The sequence below is a fragment of the Ictidomys tridecemlineatus genome, chromosome 4 (assembly GCF_052094955.1).
Source record: "Ictidomys tridecemlineatus isolate mIctTri1 chromosome 4, mIctTri1.hap1, whole genome shotgun sequence".
Classification (NCBI taxonomy): Eukaryota; Metazoa; Chordata; class Mammalia; order Rodentia; family Sciuridae; genus Ictidomys; species Ictidomys tridecemlineatus.
Window position 1 is genome coordinate 6678914 of NC_135480.1, and position 18023 is coordinate 6696936.

An 18023-nucleotide genomic window follows, 5' to 3' on the forward strand; every position below is an offset into this window, starting at 1 on the left:
TTCCATTCATATCTTTATTTAATCTGCACCTTCTCAGCCTCCTCCCTCCCCCACCGGGCCCTGAGAGGGGGTGGAAGCCCCAGTTGGAGGGAAGGGACTACTCTCTCCTCCCTGGGGGAGGGGTGGTGTCCCCTGGGCCAGGCTCCACTGATGGGAGAAACAGTGGCACCCAGGGCAAGTCAAGGGCATCGTCCAAGAGGCGGTGGCCAGGGCCAGGGCCCCTCGGATGTCCTGGCTCCCTGTGTGTCCCATGGATCATCAGGAAGGTGAAGACGAGAAGCCTCGGGAGAAATGAGCACAAGGTTGGGGTGTATGTGTGGCTAACGGAGGCAGACAGGAACTTCAGGAGGCAGAGTGGAGCCCAGGGACTGTGGGGGGCCTGTTGGGGGCCCCAGGTCACAGGGGAGGGATCTGGGTGGGAGAGGGTGTATGGGCACCAGGGAGAAGAGCAGGATGGGTGAGACTGTGCTCCCAGAACCAGGCTCCCAGAGGAGAGGGCTGCGTTGCAGGGTGAGATCAGGGACTGCCCTGGAGCAGAGGTGAGAGGGTGGGCAGGGAAGGACCTAGCATGTGAAGGGGGTGGGAAATTTGGGTGGGCAGTGGGGCCGAGGCCACCATGCTGCCTCCTCCAGCTCTTCTCTTCGGGGAGGCCAACCCAGTGGGCATGGCCCCAAACCTCTACATTGTGCTTCTGTGTTGCTGGAGGGCTCCCAGCAAGGCCTCAGCCACGGCAGGAAGGAGCCCAGCGTGCAGCTCTCTGTTGCAGGCTACAGCTGTCTCCAGGACTCCTTCTCTTTCCAGCCTTTCTGGAACCTTCCTCTCCTGCACAATGTGCAGGGCCCCCAGGCCTGGTCCTCTGCCATTACAGGGAGTGGAAGATGGTAGTTGGGGGGAACCATGCTGGGGATGGATATAGATTCAACATAGGTGGCGTCCATTTCCCATGAATGACACAGGTCACTGCGTTTTTGTTTAGGGAACCCCGGTCCCGCCCCCACCCCTGATGTGTGGCTGGTCTGTTCTCCCTCGTATTTTGGACAGTTATTCAGGTATCTCTGCCCATGGTGAGGGGTGGCTCTGGGGCTCTCAGAGTGCACCCTGCCCATCCCCCCGGCAGCCACTGTCCCCGTGGACAATGAGCACCGGGAAGTAAAGGGCATCCTCATAGCACGGTGGGCTTTCCAGGGGCTCCGTGTCCTCTCCACGGCGCCCTAGTGGCCCCCCACTCAGGCTGCGGAAGACCCCAGGAGTGGCCCGGCCTCCTGCACCCAGGGAAAGGCGGCTGCGGCTGAAGGGCAGGCGGGGCCCACTGGGCCGGGCAGGGGGCAGCGAGTTGCTGCTGACAGAGCGGCGACAGCGCTGGCAGCCGCGCAGGTAGGCGCCAGAACCGGCGCCCATGACCACAGCCTCTGAGTAACTGGGCACCAGCTGTCGGTTGGAGCAGATGTGCCACTCGAGCTCGGTGAAGTCCACCGTGGCCACACGGGAGAGAGGCGGCCCGCTGGGCACGGCCCCCGGAGGGGGCGAGCTGGCGCCGAACAGCTTCTCCACCTGGTAGTGCACGTGGGCGGTGCCATAGGCCGCCACCACGCGCAGTGGCCAGGACAGCGTGGCTGCCGACACCAGCCAAAAGACCCAGGCGCGCGCATACCAGGGCGGGCTGCGGGGGTCTGCGAAGACCATGAGGGACTCGCGGAAGTCCACATCCTTCAGGTGCATGCCCTCGCGGGCCTCCAGGTAGTCGTCCAGGCCCTCATTGGCGCTGAAGAAGCGCGCGCGCTGCGTGAGGTACGAGGCCTCGGCCTCAGCGCTGCCGAAGCTGAAGCACTTGGTGAAGCGGAGGCGCGTGGCCGCATGATCGGCCAGGCCCACCAGCTCCTTGGAAACGTCGCGGACCCCGTGGGCAGAGTAGTCAAACTCGCCGCGTGCGGTGCGACTGTCGGCCCTCTCGTGGTAGACCTGCGTGGTGGTGTAGGCATCACCGTTGCGGTAGCGGGTGATCTGGCGTGTGCGCCGCACGTAGTGGTAGCTGGTGGCCTTCCACCAGACGCAGGGCGGGGCCTGCTGTAGCCGGTGGATCAGAGCAAGCACGGTGTTGGCGTCCGTGCGAGGTGCCTGGCATGACCGCACGTGACAGTGCCAGCACTCAGCCAGGTAGAGGAGGTAGAGGAGGGAGACAAAGGCCAGTGGGATGTACAAGTAGCCATCCGAGCAGGGGCTGGCCGGGTAGGTGGGTGGAGGACCCCCTGCCCCACGTGCCAAGGCTGCCTCGGGCCCCAGGACGAGACGTGGCACGGTGGCGAGGCGACACCAAGCCACCACAGCCCCGCAGGCATGGATGAGCAGTGTGAGGAGCAGGCACTTCCAGTGCGACTCCCGGCACAGGGAGCTTCCAAAGGACTGCTTCAGGGGCCGCTGCTGCAAGGTGGGCAGAGACAGGGAGGATGAAGTCAGGATGGAGCCCATGGTTGGGCCAGTCACCCTGCTTAAGCCCACCCTGCTCGGGTGGTGAAGGAAGTGGTGCCCCAGGACCACTGTGTAGAGCAGAAATTGAGGCTGTAAGGAATTGAGTCCACTGCTTCAGACCTTGCTTCTGGCCAGCCCAGTGCTATTGCAGGATTCAAACCCAGGCCCACCAGCTCTGAGCCTGTCTTCTACTGTGCTGGCTACTGAGAAAATTGAGTGCTGGTGGTTCTAGCTCTACCCTGTTTTGCTGTGTGGACTTGGCCATATCCCTGCCCTCTCTGGGCCTTGACTCTTGGCCCTGGTGGTCTGGGAGGCCAGCCTGGCAGGGGCCCAGGGTCCAACAGGATGAGCTTTGGAGTTTAACAGCCCAGGATCTGATACTGCTCTGCAACTTACAGTATAAATTGGGCAGGTCCCTCATACTCCCTGGACCTCAATTTTCCTCATCTGTAACCTGGGGTTGTGAGGATTCAAGGAGATTGTAAATGTGAAGATATTAGCACAGGGTCTGCCCAGGGGAATAAACATTATTACTGTTATCCTGAGACTCTCTCAGGTCCTTATTCCACTAGGGGCAGCAGGAGACTTGGAGAGGCTTTTAAGTCAGTGAGAAAGAGGGAGAGCTGGGAGTGGGGGAGGTGTGAGTCTTGGGGTGGGGAGCAGATGGAGGGCCGCCCTCCACTCCCCATCTGTGCTAAGGGAGTGGGAGGGACACAGCTGCTGGGCAGCAGGGGCCACTCTCTGGCCCTAGGGCTTGGCCCACCCTCCTCAGCAGGGCTGCCAGCCTGGCCACCTCACCCCACAAGAGAGAAGAGGGTGGGGAGCATGGAGAAGAAGGTTAAAAAGGGGCAGAAGGAAGCAGAAATAATAGAGGTCAGGTTATGTGGCCACATCTCCTACCCAGACCCACAAGGCCTTAAGGAGAGGAGAACTGGCTCCAGCCCCACCCAGGGCAGCCTATCTCCCTCACCCAATACCCAGCCCCACATGGCCAGTCAGGTGCACGTACCACTCATCCACCTCCAGCCAGTGTTTATCACAGACCCCTCCCCAAGGAGGAACACATGACCTGTCATCGAAGAAACATCAGGCCTTCACCTGTCCCTAAAGCACAAACCCTTGCAATCACATCAAGGTGCACACACATACCACCACCACCACCACCACCACCACCACCATAGCACATACACATGCACACACACGTCACATACTCTATAAATCCCAGAGACACACCAGACCTTCACCTCACCACATTGCACATGCCCCACCTCTACAGCAACTTGACACCCACACAGGCACTCCATGCCAAACCACAGACCCACCCATGACAGGACACATTCACACACATAGGCACTGCTGGGCAAAGACCCAAGCCAAGGGACCCACCAGATCCTCAAGTGACCATAGGGCACACAAGTCCCACCTACCCAAGTGTAGGGAACATACACACTGGAATTCTCACACACACCCCACACATGGGCATGCTACCTTCACTCACCACCGGCCCCCATACCCCTCACCCCACGGCACAGGGTCCCTGCAGACCTTCCTGGCTAGGTTGGAGGAAGATCTTCCTGGGGGTTCCAGCAGGGTGACCCTTAGGCCTCACCAGAAGGAAGAAGGGGTACCAGGCCGCCTCCCTTCTCATTGCCCTCTTCCCTCCCCCACCCCCAGGCCCTATCACTGCTGCTGCATTGCAGGCGCCGGCCTGGCACCTCGTGAGCAGTTGAGCCGGGCTGGGGGCCTGACCCTGTGGCCCTGGGGGTGGGAGTCCCAGGCTGTGCTGCGGCATGGGAACGCGTAGGGGCCAGGCGCTGACGTCACCGGATGGGCTAGGACAGTTGAGGGGGCGCCGAGGGTGGGAGTCGCCTCCCCATTTTCCTGCCCAGTCGCCCCACCTCTTGCCGGCCCTTAGGTCTGGGACCCCTGCCCAAATGCGGGCTTTCCAATGACGTCATTGGCTATAGGGGCTCCAGGATTTCCCTCTTCAACCCCCTTCCTGGGGGTCATCCCCTCTGCTAGTCCCCTTCGCCCGACTCCAGCCCCGGCTCGGGTCACCAACCACCCAGCGCAGGTACCTCCTCCCGAAGCGGCTCGCCGTCCGGGATGAGCGCAGGCACCTCCCCACCGTCGCCACAGCCGCCCTCGGGCATGGTGTTCTGGCTGCTCCGGCGGCCCCGGCCCAGGCCCGGGGCATGATAGGGGGGACGCGGAGGGCTGCGGCGCGGCCCCGAGGGGCGTCCGCTCGGCTCGGCGGCCGCGGAGGGAGTGCGCCCAGCCTCAGCCCGAGCGCGGCGGCGGCGGCGTTGGCGGTGCCCGGCGCCCCGCCCTCCGCTGACCCCGCCCCCGCGGCACCGGCGGCGCCGCCAGCAGCGCCTGGCACCGCGGGCTCTCCCCAGCCCCCCAGAAGCCGTCTGGGCTGCCGGATGCCTGGGAATTTCTCTGGTCGCTCTCGCTCTTGCGACCTTGAGCAAGTCCTTGCTCTAGGACTCCTGAGTTGCCCAGGGCTGTAAAACCAAGAAGGTGAGTCTTGAAGATGTGTGGGTGCCCGATGCGTCCCATCTCTAAGGGGTAAGCCTAGAGCTAAGCCCACCCAGAACTCACCCTGGAAGCCTCATTTGTTGGGGCATTTACCATCCAGAAAGGCTTATGAGCCTCATCCACTGGGCAGTGGCGCTAGGCTCCTCTTACAGCAGGTGAGCTGGGGATTAGGATATTGGGGACCTTAGGCTGCAAGACCTTAGGCTAGCATACACCCCCAAACTCAATTTTTCCATCTGAGAAATGGGGGTGGAAAAATGCTGGAGTAAATTCACAAGCATTCATCAAGCCATGTGGGGCAGTGGGGTTTGCCCTTGGTGGGCCTCCTACATGAGGCCCCAGTGCTGCTCCTTGGCCCCTAACAGCCTCACATCCTCACACTGTGCTTTGGTCTGGGCCTTAACCCCAAGCTTACAATCAGTGGATGGAATATAGGAAGCTGCAATACTGGGTGAGTTATTTTGGGGTGTATGTTTAAGCAAAGGGATAATCATTTAAAGATGACATAACAGAGAGAATGTGTGTGTGGGGGGGGGCCGGAGAGAAAGAATAGGTCTAGGGTTACATCCATTTACTTATTTATTTCATCCATTTATTTATGATTTATTTATGGTGCACAGATGTTTATTGGGTGTCTTCTATATGAAACTACCATGCTTGGCACTGGACCTGGGGAGACAACTGTAGGAGTGGACAGTGAAAAAGGCTCTGTCCTCACAGCACCTACATCCAGGGCAAACTGAATGCAATCTAGAGGGCACTTACATCACGGGCGCTGGCCTCCAACCCATACCAGGTCAGGCCTCTGTCCTCTTTGTTTCTCTGAGGCAAAGCTGAGTTGATTCTTAAAGGCTTTGAACAAGTGGATATGAGGGGGAAGGGCATCCCAAGTGGAGGGGACCTCTAGTCAAAGGCATAGTGGTTGGATCACTGTGGGTTGAATCTGGGGAGCAGGAAGGTTACCTGGTGTAATGGACACTAGGAAGCTAATTAAAGGCAGGTCTCAGAGCCTGATCATATTCTCTAGAAAGGAATGCCTGAAGACAGGGAGGTGTTTGAAGATTGTCTCTAGGCAAAGTGGGAGTGATTTGAACCTGAGTGAACAGAAAGGATCCCCTGGGACAAGAGAGGTTTGGGGGCCTCACTTTGAAAATAAAGGACAAACAATGGCTCAGGAGTTTCAGCTGCAGTTTCAGGAGATAACAGATCAAAAATCGGCTGGACCACTGGAGAGTCGATGGGACAGGCCCAGTGCAGGATCCTGCTCCACCTATACTACCCAACTTCTGGGACTTCAGATATTCTGGGTTTTTAGATATGCACACGCAGCGTATGGATTCAAATCTCAAGTCTTCCCAGCAGAGGCCCTTGCGGGCAGGTCTGCATGATGGCGGTGGAGCCGGAGAGCATTTTCAGCACCGGTCGGGGTGGACAGCACCCTCACCGAAAGGAGGAGAGGGAGGCGGGAGGAGTCAGAACTCGGGCTGTCAGCCTCTCAATCACTGCCAGGCCCCGCCTCCAACCAACACCGCTCGGTCGGCTGGTGTACCGCTCCAAAATTGGATGAAATATGAAGGACAAGAAGGAAATCAAGCGGGGAGAGGGAGGAGCAGGCGTCCCCAGGGACGGGGATTGGTCAGAATGCGACTACCCTATTCCTTCCTGGAATACGTCCCACTAATGAAGCTTCGTTCTCTGACTTCAGCCGCCAGTCTCCTGCTAAGTCTTGCTCCTGGTGCAGTCGTGGCAGAGCGAGGGTCAAGTGCTCCACTGCGCAGACGCGGAAATAATTCACAACACCCTTCCACTTATTGGCTGTTCCCGCCTCGAATTAGCAAGCCCACTATCCAATCTAAGAGCGTCTCTAATCGCTCCGCCTATCCCTCGCCCGGAAGTTGGCTACAGCCGAATCTGCTTTAGCTAAGGCTCTCAGGTAGCCAATTGAGAGAAGGGAGAGGAGAATCGGAGCCGCCTAAGAGCCAATGGCAGGAGGCATGGCATGACGCTACGGACATGGCGACCGCAATCGGTCAACTCCTGGACGTGTCGGGCCGCTGGGTAACCTCAGTCGGTGCCCGGGGAGAGAAGCAGCGGCCCTATTAGTAATCGTACCCACGAGGCAGCGCAACCGTCCCTCAGGGAGAGAGAGCGTCGCAGCAATGGCTTATCACTCGGGCTACGGAGCCCACGGTGCGTGAGGTGTGGGACGGGCGGGGCGCGGCCTGGCCGACTGGAGGAAAATCAGTGGCGCGGCCCGCTCACCCTGAGGGAGAGGGGCGGCCGTTCCCGCTGCCCAGGGCAGGGAATGTCACTTGGGTTTCTGTCCTGCAAGACTGCAAGGCGTCCCGGACTTCGTCCTTTCTACCCAATAGCTTGGATCTCCATGTCAAACCCGGGGTTCTCCGAAACTTCCTTTTCCATGTCATGATCACCGCTCAGTGCCTCTCGATAGCCAGCTGTTGTTTTTCCTACCCTTGTTCTTGCAGGGATATCTTTCCAGTTATCTTCTCCTAGCAACTTCTGCTCACTTTCCATGACTGGGTTGGGAGCTCAGAAACCCCAGGTGGACAGCTACTTCCAGGCTCTCTTCCTTTGCCTATGCTTAGTAAAAGATTTTCTGCAAAGGATTCCTCATCAAAGTTGTTTCTGAATTACCTACCCTTCACACAGCTTGATTTTCCTTCACTGATTGCCTGGTGCACCCAGGTTCAACATGGGGCTGCTCAGCCAAAGGAAAGGGCAGGGTTTTGGGCTGTGGTTTGGTATTCCTTTCACCCACTCTAGTACTTCCAAATTCACAGGTTCCAAGCACAGGGCCCGGGCAGCTCCGGATTCCCCTCCCCTCTTTGATGATACAAGCGGTGGTTATTCCAGCCAGCCTGGGGGATACCCAGCCCCAGGAGCCGAGGTGGCCTTCAATGTCAACCACTTGCTTGGGGATCCAATGGCCAACGTGGCTATGGCCTATGGCAGCTCCATCGCATCTCATGGAAAGGACATAGTGCACAAGGAGGTGTGGTCTGCCCCCAGGGAAAGGGGTGGCAGGATTTCTGGCTAGGGCTGGGATTTCACCTGATCTTCATAGTGGCCCTCAGGGAAGGAGCACACAGGAGTACCCTCAGGCTCTGGATGTGGCTCCCCCACAGCCTCCTCTCTTCCCTCCCAGCTACACCGTTTTGTGTCTGTGAACAAACTCAAGTATTTTTTTGCTGTGGATACAGCCTATGTGGCCAAGAAGCTAGGGCTGCTGGTCTTCCCCTACACACACCAGGTGAGCTTCCTACCAGGTAAATGGGCTGAACCCCCCCCCCCCTTCTGTTGGCCAGACCTCAACTCCCTTCTCTCTTTTCTCTTCTGCTTCTGACCTGGCTGCTGCCACCACTGCCAGAACTGGGAAGTGCAGTACAGTCGTGATGTGCCTCTGCCCCCACGGCAAGACCTCAATGCTCCTGACCTCTACATCCCTAGTGAGTCTCTGATCTGGATTGGAAGACACAGTGCCTTGTGGCATGAGCAGGAAGAGAGTCTTAACTTGATCCAATGTCTGCTTCTGGTGCTTTTTGTGTTGTGGTTGCTAGAACCTAGGTAGATGGGGTGAAGTAACTAGTAAGAAACTTCCTGAATATGCCTTCAGTGTCCCCACAGCACTTTCTGCCTCTTAATCTGGACCATGTCCTTTATTAGCTTGGCACCTTGGGCTTTGCCCTGCCATTTCCAGCTATGGACTTTAGCCTGGTTCTTGCACTCCTTAGTAAAGCAACAATAGTAGTAGCCCCTACCTCAAAGGATTGTTGTGGAAATTCAGAGAAGTGATGTGTGTTCAACATCTCCCCTGGCACATACGAGCCCACAGGAAATGCTAGCCGTTATCATCATTAGTACTTGTCTTCCAAGGCCTATTCCAGCTTTCCCTCCTCCAGGAAGCCCGCCTTAACCCTTGAACAATTGCTCCCTTTTGGGTCCCTACAACTGCCTATCCACATGACACACATACTGTGCCGTGGCTGGCCAGCTATGCTGCTGACTTCTCCACTCTGCTAACTGTAGAGGACCAGGTCCAGAGTGGACACACTGAGAAGGATGTCTCCAGAGGGGTCAGTCCCCAGAGAAGCTGCTAGGGAGGGCACTCCACCCAGGTGCTCCAAGAAGGACAAATGTCCTTCCATACTTCATTCTATGTACCTCTCAAAGCCACTGTGTAAGGCTGGCACTGGCATCCCCAAGTTACACATTGAAGCCAAGGCTCAGAGGGACTTCAGTATCTTGAGACCACACAGCTATAGGTGGCAGAGTTGAGTTCCTAACACCAGACACTGCCTTCTGGGAGGCACATCAGTCTGCTGCCTCATAGGAGACAGAGGACAGGAATGATGAGGTTTAAATTGCTACTGAACCCCAGCCCCCACTGGCACTGAGCTCTTGTGAAAACTGCTCAGGGTTAAACTTGGAGTTCTCTGTGTTGTGAGGGTGGCCAGAGCTCATCCAGTGGCTGAGATGTGGTCATCCCTGTGGCCCTGGACTCTAGGGACAGCCTGGGTTGCCCACTGAACCTGTATTTTAACCCTAATAGCCTTGCAAAAAATCAAGCTCATCTTATCTGGGATGTACTATGATCTTGGCTCATGATGTGTTTTGGGGGTGGGTACTGGGGATTGAACCCAGGGGTGGTTTACCAGTGAGCTACATCCCCGGCCCTTTTTGAGACAGGGTTTTGCTAAGTTGCTGAGGTTGGCCTCAAACTTGTGCTCCTCCTATGTTAGGGCCCTCAGTTGTTGGGATTACAGGCGTGTGCCACTGTGCCTAGACCATGATGTGGTTTCTGAGACACATCAGGAAACTCATGACAAGCTTCCTAGCATGGGGACAGGGGAGGGGAAGGTGATTTGTGGTTCTGGCATTTATTCAGGGAGAGGACTGGTTGGAGAAGGGAAATCCTATGCAGGGTATTGAGGAACCAAATGTGGAGGTTGGACCATGTTGGGATATGTAGATAGGGGAAAATATGGAGGCACTTGGAATGTCAGTGGCCTTGAATGCCTAGCAAGGATGCTGTGGATGAGGAACCCAGGTTGACCACCACCCTCTGACTCTTGGCAGCGATGGCCTTCATCACCTACGTGCTGCTGGCTGGGATGGCACTGGGAATTCAGAAAAGGTCTGTGCCAACCCCTCTTTTCTCCTTCCTGGTTCATCTCCCCACCTCCCTAGAGGACTTGTGCCAGATACGAGCACCATGTCTCAGCCCACACTTTACTGCCCCAGCCTCTCATCTCATCCTTACACCTGCCACAGGATGACTGGTTCTGACCTGTCCCCTCCCATGGCTACAGGTTCTCTCCAGAGGTGCTGGGCCTATGTGCAAGCACAGCACTGGTGTGGGTGGTTATGGAGGTGCTGGCTCTGCTCCTGGGCCTTTACCTGGCCACCGTACGCAGTGACCTGAGCACCTTCCACCTGCTGGCCTACAGCGGCTACAAATACGTGGGGTGAGCATCTTTGGGCTGGTGGAGAGGTGTTTGGGTGGAGGGGGCTTGGAGGAGGGGCCTACAGACGTGGGTTCTAGGTCTATATAGCTATAGCCCTGAAGTATGGCCCTGTCATGTCCTTCCTCTATCTTAGCCACTAGCTCCACTCTGTTAGAGAGACTGTTATTTCCAGCAGTCTTCCCAGGAACTGAGTGACCTTTAAGATATGTGGGATTCAAGAAAAGGGGTTTCATATCCAGGTCTTGGATCTTACAAATCCATTTTGGTTCTGGGTCCCTGTGGGGACAGCTTGGGAATAAAGGGCCATGGTGGTGGGCAGGGTCTAGGGTGGGCCCAGGAACTTGGTGGGCAGGGTCAATCTCAGGCCTGGACCCTGCGGTCACCTGCTGCCTGCCTCCACTAGGATGATCCTCAGTGTGCTCACAGGGCTGGTGTTTGGCAGTGACGGCTACTACGTGGCACTGGCCTGGACCTCATCTGCACTCATGTACTTCATCGTGAGTCTGGGCTGCCCCTTTTGCCTCCTCACCTGGGTCAGAGCTGGGGACAAGCTTCCCCTCCTGACCCATTCTCAGCACTCCTTTCTTTCAGGTGCGCTCTTTGCGAACAGCAGTTCTGGGCCCTGACAGTGTGGGGGGTCCAGCCCCTCGGCAGCGTGTCCAGCTCTACCTGACTCTAGGAGCTGCAGCCTTCCAGCCCCTCATCATATACTGGTTGACCTTCCACCTGGTCCGATGACTCCTAGCCCCAGATGGCACTGGTTTTTTCACATATTGAAAATTTGGTTTCCTTGACTTGGTGTGATCCTCATTTCTGGGCCTGAGGGAAAGCTACAACCTCTGGGCCTCTGCATTGTCCAGGGGACCCAACTTAGGGCTGTTTAGGAAGAAGGTGGACCCAGCGAGGGCATCCTAGAGGTTGTGGCCTTGGCACTGCCATGAAAGGCAGATGGAAGGGTTTCAGTATACACAAGTGGAAAAGTGAGGATGGAAGGGGCAGCTGTCCAGAAAGCCTGGAAGGCCTCTGATCCATCTGAGAGTGGGCCAGTGGGGCCTGAGGCTAGTGGGGCAAGATTAGCTGTGCTGGGGAATTTGCTCTGGGGTACCCAGTCCACAGCCCACCATCTCACCCCATCTCTTCTTCAGGCCTTTCAGGAGCAGACTAGGGCCCATGTGTTTGCAGTAGTTTATTCATAGTTTGTCACAAATGGCCGGGGAGGGGGTGCCGGACTCCTCCAGGCAACATAGAAAATAGGTTCAAGAGACAGGGTGGGCTGGGGTCGGCAAGTGGAGACAGGGCTGGAGAGGGAGCCTGGGGATGAGGGAGGGCAGAGTAGGAATGGGCTGCCCCCCTGCTGAGCCTGCTCATTCCCGGTGCGGGTGCCCCCACCTGCAGGGGGAGCCTCAGGGTAAGGGTGGAGGGGGGCAGCCCAGAATTTCCAGGGTCAAGCTCTACCTGGTGGCAGGGCCCAAGTTTTCCCCGAAATGGACCAGGCCAGAAGTCCCACCCTTTCCAGGACTGACTGCCATGCCTGACTACAGGCTGGCAGAGGAGCCCCTGCCCCTGTTTAGAGCTCTGCCTGGCCCTAGACCAAGGGGGAGGGCTCTGAAGGCGGGGGTCCCCGCAGCAGCAGTTTGGGGAGTGGAGAGGCTGGGGGCACCAGTGCCCCCTCCCTCCCCAGGGCTGAGGCCTCTGCAGCCAAGAGGCAGGGCTGGGGGGGTGCACAGGCGTCCGGTCCATTCTGGGCTCGCTCCCTGGCCGGCTTCCCCCTTAGAAACTCACCAGCGTATAAACCATACTGTGGGAAGATAAGGCAGTGAGCCTGCGTCCTGAGCAAATCCAGCCACCCACCCAGTCACACCCTGGGTTTGCCCTCAGTCCTCAAGTTCAAAGGGCAGGATTTTAGGATTGGAAGCATGATCCCTAGAAGATCTATTCCCTAAATTCTGACTGCCATGGGCAGGGCCTCACCTGTACAGGTAATAGAAGAAGGAGAGCAGGTAGAAGGCAAGTTTGCACCAGGACTCCTTCTGGCAGTAGTTGAGGATGTCAGCATTCATGATGGAGACCGCATCATACATGACCTCAGAGCCATCCGCAGGACGGTGGAAATACCTGGGACCGGAAGAGGCCTGATTACCTGCACCCAGCCCTCAGCCCCCATCTCAGTCTCCCCCAGGCAGCTGCTGCCCTCACCTCCAGAGGTGGTAGAAGAGGAGGGGGATGTTGAGGCCCAGGGTCACCCACTCTGCTGCACACAGAAACATCAGACAGAAGAGGCCATGGATGGAGTATTCTGGGACCACCAGCTGGGGAGTGAGAGTGAGAAGTCAGTGGTCTGGTGCCAGGGCAGATCCAAGCTTCAAGGCGGATGGGAGTTGGGGTCTGGGAGGTACCAACCCACCAAGAATTCAGGGATAAAAGGCCTCTGGCCTCCCACACCCCCTCAGGTGATAAAGTGAATCAAATAGGCCCAAAGAGGAGGGCCTGGCTCTGGGCCACAGCCTCGGGCAGTGCTGCACTGGGAGCCTTCTGCCACATCTGTGACACTGACCTTCCTCAGGAGGCAGCAGATGCGTTCGATGTTTTTTAAACGCTCGCGCTGTGGAGGAAGGAAAAGGCCTCGATGGGGAGCAGGATCTGGGTGCCTCCCTCCCATTCCGCACGCGGCCACCAGAAGGCGGCAGAGCAGTCTCTACTGCATCCCCGGCACCGCAGGGAAGCAGCCGCGCGGTCCCCATGGCGACAGTAACCATGCAGGGGCCTTCACCCGCGTCGCCACGGCAACAGCCCAGAGCCTGGCAACTGCTGCCCCGCCAGGAGGAACCCGAGCCCGAAGCCCGCTCCAGGTGTTTGCTGGGGGCGGGGACAGCGAGAAAGGGGTATGGCCGCTGGCCCCCCCACCGTACCTCCCCGACCCCACTCCCACCCCTGCGCCACCCGCGACAAATGGAAAGACAGATGGACGGACACACCTCGGCACAGCACATGTATCACTTACTGCCCGCGCTGGGTTCCCCTGGTCGATGGGGTTCTTGAAGTCGGTCCGCAGCTCGTCAAAGGCTATGATCTGGAGGAGGGGTGTGTGCCCGTCAAGGGTAGGGCAGCAACTGATGGCCTCCCACACCCGTCCTTCCCTGGGATTGGAATTTGTATGCAGGGACCGGGCCATATAGAGGTTATTGCAAAACAGAGAAACTGAAGCCCAGGTAGGGGCAGGGCCTGGTCATGCAACAGTCGGGAATGGACTCCTAGTGTCCTGACACCCAATTTGGTGGTGTTCACTACAGCCTCTTCTCAAATATCCCAAGAATGGCCTCTTTTTACAGGGCCTTGTGCTGAGCACTAAAATCCCAGAGGCCTGGGACACAGCCCCTGCTTGGGAGGAGCCCAAGCTTTGGGGGGAGAAGTGATGGGGCCCTGGGGTATAGGAAGACCCCATGCGGGAGTGATGGGGATTCAGGTTAACTCTAAGTAGGCGTTTGGTGAACAAATGAGAGAAAAGCAGTCCAAGCAGCAGGAATAACAGGTACAAAGGCACAGGGTTGAAAGAACATTCAAGAAGCTGCATTTCAGATGCTGGGGTGAAAGTGTGAGGAGAGTGGGAAGAAAGGAGGGAATCGTGCAAGATGGGGCTGAAGAGATCAGCAGAGCTGGATTTGGGTTTCCTGTGAGGCCAGACCCAGGTGTTTGGGTTTGAACACAAGAGTAAGGGGAGTCATTTGTGGCAAAGTAGGGTAGTCAGGCTGAGGTCTCGGGGTGGGGCACAGGCTGGCTAAACAAGACTTCCATCCTTGAGCTTTACTTATTAGCTCACTGACTGCTTGCAACAACCTAATGACTTAAGTGCTAATATTATATTCATTTGTTTTGCAGATGAGGAAGCTAAGACAGAAATTAAGTATCCTGTCCAAGGCCAGTCTGTTTGTAGAGTTACAAGTACTGATCACTTTGTCATACTCAGGCCAGAGCAGTAAGGGGACTGTTGAGTATCTGGGGAGGGGTGCTTGGTGGTCTGAGGAGAGTGGCAGTGAAGAAGGGGAGGTGTAGGCAGATTCTACAGTTCTCTAGGAGTCAGACTCCAAAGGGTGCACACAGTAGGGGAAGTAAGACAGAGGGGCACAAGGTGTCTTCTCTTGGGGTGTCTGGTTGGTGGCAGTGTCCTCACTGGTGGGAAATTTCTGAGGGGAGTAGGTGTTTAAGAGGATGATAGCCCAGACCTGAGAGAAGCTAGCAGAGGAGCTGCTGAGGTTTCCTCCCCATCAGCTTGAGGCAGCAGTCCCACCACCCCCAAATATCCCAGACCCCAGACAGCTCAAAGGGAAAGAACATGGGCTTCCTAAAGGGAGCTGGGGCCATCTGGAGCTCCTCCCCCAACCCATCATTGACTCTGGGCAGCAGCCTGACTGATAGGCATAGCTACAGGGTCCAGCAGGGAGCGGAAGGGTGCCGTCTGTCTGCCCCCAAGCTGGCACCACCAGCAGGCAGCCGGTGTCGCACCTCCCACCCCTCAGGCTGCCTGGTGCTGACTCAGCCCCCTGGAACAAACAATCCCCCACGGTGACAGCTGACACGCGTCACTCACCACCAGGGTTGCCTAGCGACCAGTGGAACCTAGGTTCAGGGGCTGGAGCAGGATCTGGGGTCCTGCCCTGGAAGGTTCTAGTTCTTACCAGCTTTGGATGAAGGACCACACCTCCTGCCCCCTTCCCTCTTAGCCACTTCACTCTGGGCACTGATGTCTAAAGCACTTCACTGACAAGGTAACAGACTCTGGATGAATGGCTTGCTAAGATCACCCAGCTAAACGGCTGAGCAAACACTGCCTCATACATAGTAGGTGCTCCATAAATATTTCTTGAATGAACAAAGGTGTTACTTCAAAACTCAGGACCTTCCTCTCAGCCAGGTCACTCCACAAGGGCAAAGTCTGATTCTTATGTATCCTTGACTCCCTCAGAGCCTCCCAGTGCCTGAATTGACACCGGTGTGTGGGATGAAGGGACTCTGAGAATCCCCTGGGGCAGGGGGCTGAAAGTTTTTTTTTTTTTTTTTTTTTTTTTTTTTAATTCTAGCAGCTGGCTAGCCTTATGTTCCCCAGGCTGTGGTCCCCAATTCCTTCCATTCCTTAGGACCCAAGCCTCCTCTCACCCCACAAGACTGTCCAAGGCTCTGAAAGGAAGGAAGGAGGGAGAAAAAAGAAAAAGCCACTGGGAGACCCAGAGTGAGAGAGAAGCAAAAGCAGGAGGGTGCTGGAAATGGGGTGCAGGTCTGGATGTGCCTATGGGGGCTCAGTCCTCTCACAGCAGGGGTGCAGCAGAGTCAATTGAATCCTGATGTGAAAGAGAAAGGCAGCGGAGTGGCAGGTGGCAAAGGGAGAACTGGGAGGAGAGTGCAAGGAGAACCATGGAGCAGGCAGCAGGTCCCAGAAAAAGAGAGGAGAGGAAGTAGGAAGAGTAGGAAAGAGGCAGGTGAGGCAACTGGAGGAAGAGAGGAAGGACGACGACGGGAAGGAGTACAGGGAGAAGGCTTGGAGAGGGGTAAGAGGACCCCGGAAGGGAAGGGAATGAAGATCAGGGCTGCATGCGCTGGAGGTGAGCAGGAGGTGTCAGTGGCTGCAACAGACAGGACTGGAGGGGTCCAGTGGGACAGAAACCTCAGGGGGCAGAGGAGGAGAGAGGGCTGAAAAGGGGGGCCCTGACCCCAACAATAAGCTGGAGGCTGACTGATAGTTCTGTAGTGAGGGGAAGGGGGCCCAGTAGAGAAGGCCCTTGAGAGGGCCCCAGAGAGGATGAGCTAGAGGGACCCTCTCAGAGAAAGCAGGATGAGGGATGAGACAGGGACATTCTGAAAAACCAGGTGTGAAGCTAGGCCAGGGTGAGGGGCAGACCAGGTAGGTAAGCACAAGACAAAGGGCATGTGGGAGCAGAAATAGGAAGGAAGCTGGAAAGTGGAGCAGAAACCTGGGCAGAGGGGTACCCAAAATGAGCTGCGGTGGGAGCTAGGTTTCTGGAGCTGCTTAGAGCCCCTTCCTTGGTCAGAGAGGGGGCCGGGAAGGGAAAGGGTTAATTGGCTCAGAGATGTGGGTCCTGTAAACAGATGCAGTTGCCATAGCAACCGGCTCCACCACTCCCGCTGGAAAAACCCAAGGGGGGGGGTGAGCAACAGACAGACAAACTGCCTGACGGACAAACGGGGGTGGCTAGATTGAGGGGGCAGGAGGAGAAGGAACAAGAATTCCAGACTTCCATCCCCCAACCCACCATTAAGATAGGGCAAAGGAAGGAAGGGGGTCAGGGAACGACTGACATACCCACAGACAGGCGGGGGCGGTGGAGAAAGGGGGCCCCACCGGAAAGGAAGCCGACACTGGGGGGTATTAATGGGGGCGAACAGAAGTCGACGGATGGGGGATAGCGGAGGAGGCTCCGAGTTTCCCCAGGGTTCTGAGGCCATCCACCCAAGCCCCCTCCCGCTCCGTGTGCCCCCCTGCCCCCCACCCTGCCCCCAGCCCCAGACCAGCCTTACGTGCCAGATGACAAAGAAGATGAGGGAGGCGCACAGCACCAGGGTGAGCATGTAGCAGAACGCGGCGAAGGTGAACGCCATGGCCCCCGCGCCGGGCGGTGGCCCGGGGGGCGCCAGCGCGGGGTCTGGGCGCAAGGGGACGCCCCCCGGCCCGCGCTTAGGGCCGACCGGGCATGGCCCGAGGGGCTCGAAGGACGTTGGCTGCGCGGCCGGGACCCGGGCCGCGGGGCCGTGGAGGGCGCGGGGCGCGGGCCGGTGGGCTCGGGGGGCGCGTCCGCTGCCGGCTGCCCGGGCCGCGATCGCTCATCCTGCGATCCCTCGCCCGCGGCTCCCTCGCTCTCCAGCCCGCGAAGCCGGCGGGGCGGAGCCGGGGGCGGGGCCGCCGTGCACCGGCCTCGGGCGGGGCCGGGCTCAGTGCGCCGGGCCCGCCCGACCCGCTTCCCCGCCCCAAGTGCCCACTGCCACGTACCCTCAAGAAGACACAGACCTAGACTTGGATGTACATCTCTGCCACCGTTACACAAGCAACCCATCACGGCCACCCTCGGTCCACTTGGACCGGCACACTCCCCTACCCTTGCACAGCGCACTCACTGAGCGCGGGAGCCAAACTGAGGTCCTAAGTGCGAAGGACCCATCCGAGGCACCCAGAGAGAGGGCTGAACCTCCGGGGCTGGAGGTGGTGCGAGTCAGGTGAGATGGGGTATGTCCGTAGAGTATACTGCGGCCCCCTGACCCTGGCTCTGCCCAACTCCATGTGTGAGACAACCCCGTGTGGCTAAAGGTATTTGCTGATGGCCGCCTGCCTGCTCCCAGAATCGTGCTGGGCCCTTGGGGACAGCCCACAGCAGCAAAAGCAGGCAGCTTTCCTGGCCCCAGTATGTGGGTCAAGGTCTTTTGCCAGTAACCCTGGACAGAGAGTTCAAGCTAAGACCCCTGTGTACCTCACTACAGCGAGATGCAGTTCCACATCCCATCCCGAGGCAGTCTCCCATGACAGAC

General features: G+C 57.8%; 3 protein-coding genes across 5 annotated transcripts; 1 reads left to right on the forward strand and 2 right to left on the reverse strand.

The window, feature by feature from the left end:
* On the reverse strand, nt 1-4769 carry Tmem151a (transmembrane protein 151A). Its single transcript, XM_005333389.4, has 2 exons — nt 4545-4769; nt 1-2418 (listed from the first exon to the last, which is right to left on the reverse strand). The coding sequence occupies exons 1-2, from the start codon at nt 4617-4619 to the stop codon at nt 1087-1089; spliced, it is 1407 nt and encodes a 468-aa protein (XP_005333446.1). The 5' UTR covers nt 4620-4769; the 3' UTR covers nt 1-1086.
* A 100-nt stretch (nt 4770-4869) lies between these two features.
* On the forward strand, nt 4870-11287 carry Yif1a (Yip1 interacting factor homolog A, membrane trafficking protein). The gene is made up of 9 exons (XM_005333390.5): nt 4870-4989; nt 6713-7197; nt 7809-8020; nt 8174-8278; nt 8396-8474; nt 10105-10162; nt 10338-10493; nt 10897-10990; nt 11085-11287. The coding sequence occupies exons 2-9, from the start codon at nt 7167-7169 to the stop codon at nt 11229-11231; spliced, it is 882 nt and encodes a 293-aa protein (XP_005333447.1). The 5' UTR covers nt 4870-4989; nt 6713-7166; the 3' UTR covers nt 11232-11287.
* A 377-nt stretch (nt 11288-11664) lies between these two features.
* Nucleotides 11665-17388, reverse strand: Cnih2 (cornichon family AMPA receptor auxiliary protein 2). 3 transcript variants are annotated; one of them, XM_005333392.4, is made up of 6 exons: nt 17022-17381; nt 13495-13563; nt 13048-13095; nt 12690-12802; nt 12465-12608; nt 11665-12291 (listed from the first exon to the last, which is right to left on the reverse strand). In XM_005333392.4, exons 1-6 carry the CDS (start codon nt 17100-17102, stop codon nt 12264-12266), a joined length of 483 nt encoding a protein of 160 aa, XP_005333449.1. In that variant the 5' UTR covers nt 17103-17381; the 3' UTR covers nt 11665-12263. The 3 variants fall into 3 exon arrangements, with proteins under 3 accessions (XP_005333449.1, XP_077901684.1, XP_040140014.1); XM_078045558.1 differs by having other exon boundaries at nt 13469-13563; nt 17026-17380; XM_040284080.2 differs by lacking the exon at nt 13048-13095 and having other exon boundaries at nt 17022-17388.
* Between the last annotated feature and the right edge of the window lie 635 nt (nt 17389-18023).

Bases quoted from the DNA above. Each gene is read 5' to 3' on its own strand.
- Yif1a (XM_005333390.5), top strand. From the start codon at position 7,167: ATGGCTTATCACTCGGGCTACGGAGCCCACG. The intron at 10,494-10,896 runs GTGAGCATCTTT...TGCCTCCACTAG, and splicing joins AGCGGCTACAAATACGTGGG to GATGATCCTCAGTGTGCTCA. The intron at 10,991-11,084 runs GTGAGTCTGGGC...CCTTTCTTTCAG, and splicing joins CTGCACTCATGTACTTCATC to GTGCGCTCTTTGCGAACAGC.
- Tmem151a (XM_005333389.4), bottom strand. From the start codon at position 4,619: ATGCCCGAGGGCGGCTGTGGCGACGGTGGGGAGGTGCCTGCGCTCATC. The intron at 2,419-4,544 runs GTACCTGCGCTG...CCCACCTTGCAG, and splicing joins GCGAGCCGCTTCGGGAGGAG to CAGCGGCCCCTGAAGCAGTC.
- Cnih2 (XM_005333392.4), bottom strand. From the start codon at position 17,102: ATGGCGTTCACCTTCGCCGCGTTCTGCTACATGCTCACCCTGGTGCTG. The intron at 13,096-13,494 runs GTAAGTGATACA...CTTCCTCCACAG, and splicing joins AGGGGAACCCAGCGCGGGCA to CGCGAGCGTTTAAAAAACAT. The intron at 12,609-12,689 runs GTGAGGGCAGCA...TTCCGGTCCCAG, and splicing joins CTCTTCTACCACCTCTGGAG to GTATTTCCACCGTCCTGCGG.